Raw genomic sequence first — 9,267 nt, 5'->3', positions numbered from 1 at the left:
CTGTGTCTGCCTGTGACATGGAGGACTCACTGGTGATTTTGTTCCCATGTCACAAAAGAAGACAATTATACCGGGACCACTGGCAATGCCCCTCCTCACCCTCATCATGCCCCTTTTTTTGGAAAAGGTGTGAAGGCAGCAGAGAAATGCCACTTGTGCCAAAATTTGTCACAAATGGCATTTAAAAAGTGACAAACATGGTGTTTGCGACTTTTTTTTACACCAGAAAACTGGCATGGGGGGAATGATAAATTTCATCTTCAGAGTGGCAATAAGGTTACCAAAGCACCACATCAAGGGCATATGTGCCATAGAGGCAGATTAGGGGGCCCATTCCTGTTTGGTTCTATCCCCCTTAACATTAGGTGGTTAGTAGCTGTACTCTCCCTTTTCCACTGGAACTGCATTTTTAGCAAACAGTGGGGTAAAAACTTGGCTCAAGGGGAAAGGTAGTATGTGGAAAAAAATAAATACTTGGTCCTTCTGTCCTGGGTGGTACCCCTAGAGTGGGGTCCAGTTTGATTTTTGCAACAGGGGACACAACTTTCTGTGTACACCACTGCACCATGCCTCTGTCATGTCTACTTTTTTTTCCTGGAGGCCACATTGAACCATTGACTATAATTGGCCAAACATGCATCCTTCAGAAATTAAACCCATGCGGGTTTAACTCTTGAGGGGCAACTTTTAAAAAAATGTTTTTATCTGAAACTCAAAGTACAAGTAAATAAATGAAATAGTAATAATTTAATAACAACAAATGTGTAAAAACTGGACGACATATGGAGGTGAGACAAATACTGTTTCCCACTACTGTAGCATAAAGGGTGAAAGGAGAATGGTATGCGTCTCCTGTCTGTGTGAAGGGCTTTCTGTGATACAGTCATGCACACACGGGATTATGGCACATCGACCTCTTGGTCACCTGAAATAACTAAGCAGAAGGGAGATTGTCTTTTCAAGGCCTTCACAATAGGCTAAATTCCTGAAAGGGTTAACAGTAAGAAGAAAAAAAAAAGTCAGGGCAAGTTTTGGCATTTTTGAGAACAAACAGTCTGTGATCCAGAGAGATGGAACGGCAAGATTGACAAGCGCTAGATAAGGATCGCTGGGCCCACCTTAGAAGCAAACTTACTCCGTCTGCAGCAAATCCCTTTAAGTTGTGGACTAAATGCTTGTTATTAACAGAGGTGGGGCATAAGTGTTTCACCTGAGGTATAGCTCACCGGGTAATTCACAATATTTTACTTACTAATGTATTGTCATGATAAAATGCCTATGAACATCAGCAGGACAGCGCCACCTAGTGTCCTAAATATTGTAAAAAGATACTGTATATTTCTTAATAGGGTAGATTCACCATGTAATCTCTTTTTGAAATGAGGCCCACCTGGTAATTAGCTGATCTGAAACCACCTAGAGATTCACCATGTAATCTCTTTTTGAAATGAGGCCCACCTGGCAATTAGCTGATCTGAAACCACCCATTGACATACCAGCTAGAGCTTATTAGTGGCTCTCTGCTCTAACTAATAGAGAGGGGAACCCCACTTTATGACTTATACCCTAATAGGCTTGTCCTCTTGAGACAATTCTTTAAAAGGGTTGTCTGGTTAAGCCACCCCTATTAGGGTATTTTTAGGTATCAGGAGAGCTCCCCAATCAGGACCCCTACCATCTATTAGCCTGAGCAGAGAGCCTCTAAAAAAGAAAGTCTTACCTTAGATACACTGCAATGTCTATTGTGCTGTCTGTTGCCAAGTTCAGGTACACTATGTGCTAGACTAGAGGAATGGGGTGTTGCACTATTTGAAGTCATGTGTGAGTTGTGGTAAAATCCTATTACTATCACAACCAAAATGGTTTCCTATGACAAAAAAAAAACACAAAAACCCAAGGTTGTAATTTTTTGCTCGGATCTACAGGGTACAAAAATAAACTGCCATAACATACATCGAGGGAAAGTTGCATCATTTGAAAGCTCAAAATCCCTTGAACTTTACTATCAAGACTGTAGTAGATTTGATGCTTCCACACGTTTTACATCTTACGTTTTTTCAAGAAGTAGTTCCAGCAGAGTACTGCGCACGTAGCATTAGAAGGTAAAGGCTATCAGCTCTCAGCACCTTTCACTAAAGATGTCAATTGTCATCAGTCAAGTTACACAGAGAATATGAAATATGTGACCCCCTCCCCCACCTTGAACAAATACCTGAGCGCTCAATCTGTGTCTGCTCAAATAACCTGGTCTGCAAAAAATGTCAATATTTCTGGAGAGTTTTCTCTTAATGATTTTATCTAAAATATTTAATGTTTCATCATGACCCCTGTTGTGGTTTTGCAGCTAATTTTTTGTATTTTTTTAGGAAAAACATACCTTTTTTTCTCCACAAAACCTCTTTAAAAGCGTTTTCCGGTCTTTTTACATTCATGGCCTCTCCTCAGGATAGGCCACCAATATTTGATTGGGGAAGGGTTTCCAACACCCCTCATTCCCGCCAATCAGCTCCACCACCGGTCACTTCAATGGGAGCAGTGCTGCAGTAACCAGCTCCGTCCACTACTTACAATGGACTGAGCTGTAGTTCCAGATCCTGAACAGATGATCTGCAAGATCGTGGGGTGTCAGACCCCAGCCAATCAGATATTGATGTCCTATCCTGAGGATAAAGGAACCGGAAAACCCCATTTAAGGTTCAGCCTGTAGTTCCTTACTTTTCCACAATGTCTCTGAATCCCATGAAATAAAAGCTGACGTTTTTTTGACTAATAAAGGAGCAAGGTAATTAGCCACCCTATTGGGACGTGCTGCCTGACAGAGGAAATATACAGGATTCGGCTGTTGTTAAACTACTGTAGTATTATTCTGACTTGACAGCCCCTAAGTATGGAGGCTCTCAATATGGCGTACCTGGCCTGTCCATGTATTACATGGTCAGCCACTGATTTGAATGTATAGCCAACTACAGCTTTCTGGTTTTTGAAACTGAACCTGTGCTGTTTTGGGAGATCTTCATAAGACAACCTCTTTGAGGGTCCCATAGAGCAAAAATGACCTTAGGGAATATTGCTGATGGGTTCCCCTGATGGAAAGCTCTTGGCAGGGTGTAGTACTAGTGGGACGAATCTATGATCAGCTCATTTTGTTGAAAACAGAGCTTTGTTTGTGCTTTCAGTGGACAACTATATCAGACACTTACAGCTTTAGATATGAACCTTGAAAGTAAATCACACTATTTCATGAGATTCCATTATACCAATGCAACTGATGCAAGCTATTATTTCATTCCTCCATTACAGGTGGCCAAAGTGTCTCCACATTCCTGGAACACTATCATAAAAGTAGAAGATAATTGTCAAAAAGTTTAGAATACAGTCATCTGAGCTGCTGTGAAATCTCTGACCCTGCCCCTGAGTGTGAATCAACGACAGCCTTCTTCAAGCCAATCTGTGTTAGGATAAATGCTTCTCACCTAACATCAGTGGTATCAATCAACGGATTGAAAGGAAGAATGAACTTTCTATCCAATACCTTAAAGGCTATCTCCACCTACACAGTCGGGTTTTTTTTTACCTTGTTTATGCATCTAAACTTGTAAATGAAAACTCTTTCCACAAGTGGATTCATTAAAAATAATTCTACTATTTTGCATCTACAGCTCCTACTATATAAAGATCTATATAACAAACCTTGTGTAGTCTGATCCTGCAGCCATACTTCCTTTTAACTGTCTCCTACTTCTTTCTAACATGGATTTGGTAAGTTAATAAGAAATAAGAGACTAGTGGAAGGGAAGAGGTGTGACTGCAGTTTAGACTACACAAGGTTTGTTTGTTGTCTGTTACCATGGAGATGCAGAAGTCTGTACAGGAGCTGTAACCCTTCATTGTACCCCAGAATAGGTGACAAATTTATGATTGCGGGGGGCACCACTGCTCGGCCCCACACTATCTCTAATATGGAGGTCCCGAGTCCCTTATTCTGGAGGAAGTTGAATGGAGAGGTGGTCATGCATGTGTACTACAACTCCATTCAAAGTCTGTGTGACTGATCAAGATAGCCAAGTTCAGTACTCGGCTATCTCCATCAGTCCCATAGACATTGAATGGAATAGCTATTCTAACTTCTCTGGAATGGGGGGATTAAGGTTTGAGACCAATAAAGCAACTAGAGATGAGCCTGAGAATATTATCTTCTGACAAACAGCCACAAGCTTTAGGCCCTGGATTCATCTAGGTTAAAGGGGTACACCAGCATAACCCTAGACTCTATAATGATTTATTTAATGCTTTTTATATATTCTCAGGCTAAATGGAATATTCCACATAAAATTCATAACTTGTGCTATGCGTCGTGCATTCACAAAACACAAGTGAACCCCTTATTCATGTTTGTTCCTCTACCTTACTTTTGGTTCCTTTCTAGTTTCTTAAATTTTATTTCAGATATTCACTTAGAGCAATTTTAGAGTTTCTAGGTACATATTAAAATAAAAAATGGTGTAATGTGTAAAAAGACCTACTTAACCAATATTATTCCCTGGAAAATTATACAAAGTTAGGCCACACCTTAGAGGAACCAAGATCAACCAAAGCTATGGTCAAATCAGCCAAAGAAATACCTCCTACAGACCACAAAAAATAATGTTGACAGATATCTATGATAGTATTAACATATACTAAATAGTTTGGGTTGCACAGTATCTCTGTAAGCCAGGAAAAAAGTGAGCCTGTGGAAGCTGTGATACCTGGTGTTAGTTTTTGTTTAATAGTCCATATTTTTTCACAAATATCTACCCCTTGTGATAGATAAATTCTGTTCATGATTCCTTGAATTAAACATTTTGGAACAAAAGTTAAAAAAATTGCAAGATTCAGCCTTAGAATCCAAATATCTAGAAAATAAACATTTATTGAACAAATACCGAACATTATACAGTACGTAGGTAGTTGGTTTAATATACCATTCATGGTGTGCTTAAAGTTCTGCAACAGCTGAGGTCTCATTTGGACAGACGAATGAGTAATGGCCAGGGATAAGGATGTTGTCATACCTAATTAATAACATTAATCTATAAATTTGCTGTGACTAAGTTCCTGTGTATTGATCGACACTTGTGCTATCTGCAGTCATCCAGCAGGTCTGCTACCACTTAGTACTCTATTATGCTCTGCAAAACGGTTAATGGGGGGAAGGGGGGAAGGGGGGAATAAAAAAATGTTGAAAATTAAAATAAATTGAGGACCCCTCAGTAGCACAAAGTAAAAAATATAACATATACAAGATTCACTGTAAGTCAGACAACTATACGTTTAACATTTAGTAGGGAATTAGGACACACGCTACCCGTTAGTGCTCAGAATTTGTTCATACTATTAAAAACATAAATTAATAATTATAAAATTTTATGTTCATTAGAATAATTCCAGTGTGACTGGCAAGTGATACACATTGAACTTGTTTAGCTAATAGTTGAGATTTGTATGATAGTTTATTCCGTTTGGTCCGTTCTCAGCAGTCTTACAGTCCCATATTATAACGCTGTGACCTCTCTCTCTCTCTCACTTGTTTCCTTTAGACTTTTTGTAACATGTATAATTTAAAAAAATATCTACAATAACCCCCTCCAGCGTGAAAAGGTGCAATGCTCACGGTAGACTAGGAAATCAGCAATGAACGAATCATTCCCTCCCTGTCTGTAACAAAAGGGTAAAATTTTCTTAATAAAGAAAATTAAGTGTGCAAAATGGCGCCATAGTGGTCCTGTAATGTGGGTTGATGGGCACCGTCGTGCTCTATTTGCAGGTAAAAACTTCTGTCCTTTCGCTGCATGTGTTGCATTTGACAAAACAGCACCAGTGAAATTTACAGTTGCACTGCCATACTTTGGTGTACTGGTGGGTGTTGTATCCACGACCGCAACACATGAGGTCACAACCGTCTACATGTGGAGAGGTGCGGTTACAGAGTCGGCCTTGAGTCCCCACACTCCCTGTGGTACTGTCTTCCTCGCAGTAGTTTGGAGAACGTTCAATGTACACCAGATCTGTCTCCATTGGCTTCTGGTAATTTTTGACTTTTTTGACGGTTAGGAAAGTGGGATGGCGTAACCGGTGAGCCCTTACCACTTCCACATGTACAGCATCATTGTACTTCTCTTTTAAAATAAATCCAATATCCCGAAATTTTGGCAAAGTGTTCCAACAGGTTTTGGTGGTGCAGGATCCCGAGACTCCATGACATTTACATTCCAGCTTCATCTGTTCTTCTAATACCTATTTGCAGGTGAAAAAAATATATATATTAAAGATTATTTCTATGTAGTCATCTTCAACAGTATATTAGTGCTGATCACACTGCTTAATTGGCATAAGCACTGATGTGGCCTTCGGTTGGATGGTGGTGCCCTGTGCAATATCTTAAAGAAAAGAAAAAAAAAACACAATGGACCTAGCATGCATGTGGAACCTGCACTCCCTGAATTTTATGGTGGTTGTTATGGCACATAGTGTTAGGTTCCCGTCTTACAGAGATCACCTTGACGTGTGGAAGACGGGCCCAAATAATTTTGTACAAAATGTATTTGCCAAGAATCTAAATTTGACAAAATATGCGTAGCATTAGCACCAGAATATTTTCTATTATTATGGCATTATTGTATTTAATTTGGTTTGCAGAGTGCTGTTGCATTGTGTTTTTTTTTTTTTTGTGTGTTTCTAGTCATGGCAGCATGCAACTGCGCATTGGGATGTGCTGACATACCCCCTTTTTCTTTGCTGTGCAGTATCTTAACACCTCTACTTCTACCATATAGTGCCCCAGGGGACACTTCAAACATAGGGCAAATAGAGCAGCTGCATGAGTACAGACACACTGAAGAATTGAAGGTTAGTCTAGAAAGATCTGTGACAGGCATTTGGGTGGGGAGGGGATCTGAGGCTGTGATTGGGGTATCTGGCAAGAGCTATGAGAGATATTTCAGGCAATATGTGGGTAATCTGTCGTTGTTAAGGCTTGAGGAGGCATCTGAATATCAAAGTAATCTGTGTCCCAGGTGAAGGAAAGCATAGCTACTACACAGGATTTAACGTATGAGAGTGTTCAGGTAAGGACTGGGATCAGGAGGGCCTGGGGGCTTTTCCACTCAAGATATTTTTGCACTGGACCCGACCCACTAATGTGTTAAAGGCATCTGAATATCAAAGTAATCTGTGTCCCAGGTGAAGGAAAGCATAGCTACTACACAGGATTTAACGTATGAGAGTGTTCAGGTAAGGACTGGGATCAGGAGAGCCTGGGGGCTTTTCCACTCAAGATATTTTTGCACTGGACCCACTAATTTTAAAAAGTTCCTGTAGTGCCCAGATAATACAATTATGCAGTGTATAAATAACACTCCCTACTGTGGGATCCAGGGTTCAAGTTTTGAGTGCCAAGACCAACAGTTCCAGTAGTGAGAGGTGATGGGCCCTGTCTAAAGATGCGTTTAGACGTTGCGATGAGCAGCCGAAGCCTTCCTTCCCAACATTCGGCTGCTCGTTAAGTGGAGGTGAAGCACTGCATTTCCATCATTGTTCCTGGGCAGCAGAGTGCTGTTTAGACAGCATGATCTGCTGCCCAGGAATGATGATTGAGGTGTCCGCACCTCAGATCATTTCACTTGATGAATGAGCATTTCACTTGTTCATGGGGTGATCTGCGGCACCTTTTGAAGAGCAAATTATCAGGAGCGAGCATTCATAGGATCGTTCATTCCCAATAAGTGGGCTGAACATTGGGTTGTGTAAATCCGTCTAACTGCACAGATCACAAACCCATAAGGCAGACTCAAATATTAAGCCAGAAATGTGCAAAACAATGGTGCAGATTTGCAATACTATACACAAACAGGAATGGTGCTCTTTCTAATATTCTAATATCTGCTTCTCTTGTAATGTCCAGTCAATCTGTTCAACCCTTATTACTTATGATTGAATGAGAAAACCTGGATCAACAGAAGTGGATGATCATTTATAGTAGGTGTCAATTGGCCATTGCACTCATGATGATGTTACTACAGTATACGGTCAATCCATGTGGTGTGGAAACAGAGAGCCATTAGGGGACCTAACAAAAGTAGCAGTGACTATACCATTATTGGATATCTTCTAAGTGAGGGACCTATTTCTACCCCTGTTCTTCTACGTTGTATTTGTGCCCTGCTTGAGCCTGCATGCACCTTTGTCCTGGATGAAACCACAGAGCTGGTACAGAATGATTTTTCTAAACTGTAAGCTAATACTTCCAAGGGTTTGGCAGCCTCATCATTTGGATTCCATAGAAAATTATGCTGGATGAGGAATATCAATACCATGTTTAACTTACAAGGCAGCCTTCTGCAGAATTCCCACCTCAGGCCTAGAGCCAAAGTCTATAGAGCAAACCAGGTTTAAGTGGTGGGTGTCAGGGAGCTCCTGGTTACAGATGGAGAAACTATTAGCTACGGTGAACTCTCTACAGATGTAATAATCATGTTTCAAGCCCTCACATGCAGACGTACATCTTGTACACCGCTCCACTGCACAAGGCAGATTTTCATGCTAACCACCCTGCCTACGGCTCATAGATTGCATTCTGGGTGACCAAATACAGCACTGAAACACAAAGCAGGTGTGAACACCTAACAGTGACGCCAAAACGAAATAAAACAAAATCCACAATGAAATAATATTTGCAAACATAAATATACAAATGTAGCAGAGCATTTGCCTTAAGGTTAGGGTTACATGGCAACCTTGGCCACACAACATTAAAGAGATAGTCCAGAGTTTTACATGTGATGGCTGATAGGCCGTTAATATCTGTTTGGTGGAGGTCCGGCAACCCACACCCGCGCCTATCAGCTGTTTTGCAGAAGCACTGGTGTCGTAAATCACTCATGTACTGGAACTACATAGCTTGTCCATCGTGTAGTAGACCTATCTGGTTACTGCAGTCCTGCTCTCATTGAAGTGAATGGGAGCAGTGCTACAGTAACCAACTCTGTCCACTTCACAATCGGTGGAGCTGTGTAGGCCAATCAGATATTGGTGGCCTATCCTTAGGATTATCAGTCACTTCTAAAATCCTGGAAAACTTCTTTCAGACTGCAGTGTGACACTGCTAAAACCGTAGCTAATGACACTGGACGTGGTTGCACTAAAATTCAGCAGGTATGGATTTTTGCTAAATGTTGAACTGCGTCAGGTTATGTTGGGTGTCACAACATGACCACATTCACCATCATT

The 9,267-nt window shown here is 40.9% G+C and overlaps 1 protein-coding gene across 2 annotated transcripts in view; it reads right to left on the bottom strand.

Annotated features, from left to right (window-relative positions):
* Nucleotides 1–4,873: 4,873 nt before the first annotated feature.
* Nucleotides 4,874–9,267, bottom strand: part of WNT7B (Wnt family member 7B) — a 111,417-nt gene continuing 107,023 nt past the window's right edge. For both annotated transcript variants that reach the window (XM_040439130.1, XM_040439129.1), the window contains exon 4: nucleotides 4,874–6,276. In XM_040439130.1, coding sequence (XP_040295064.1) covers nucleotides 5,797–6,276 — 480 coding nt within the window. In that variant the 3' untranslated portion in view covers nucleotides 4,874–5,796. The remainder of the gene's footprint in view (nucleotides 6,277–9,267) is intronic.

The sequence above is a fragment of the Bufo bufo genome, chromosome 1, assembly GCF_905171765.1.
Source record: "Bufo bufo chromosome 1, aBufBuf1.1, whole genome shotgun sequence".
Lineage (NCBI taxonomy): Eukaryota > Metazoa > Chordata > Amphibia > Anura > Bufonidae > Bufo > Bufo bufo.
Note: the sequence above shows the minus strand (reverse complement) of the source record. Positions and strands in the feature narration are given on the sequence as shown.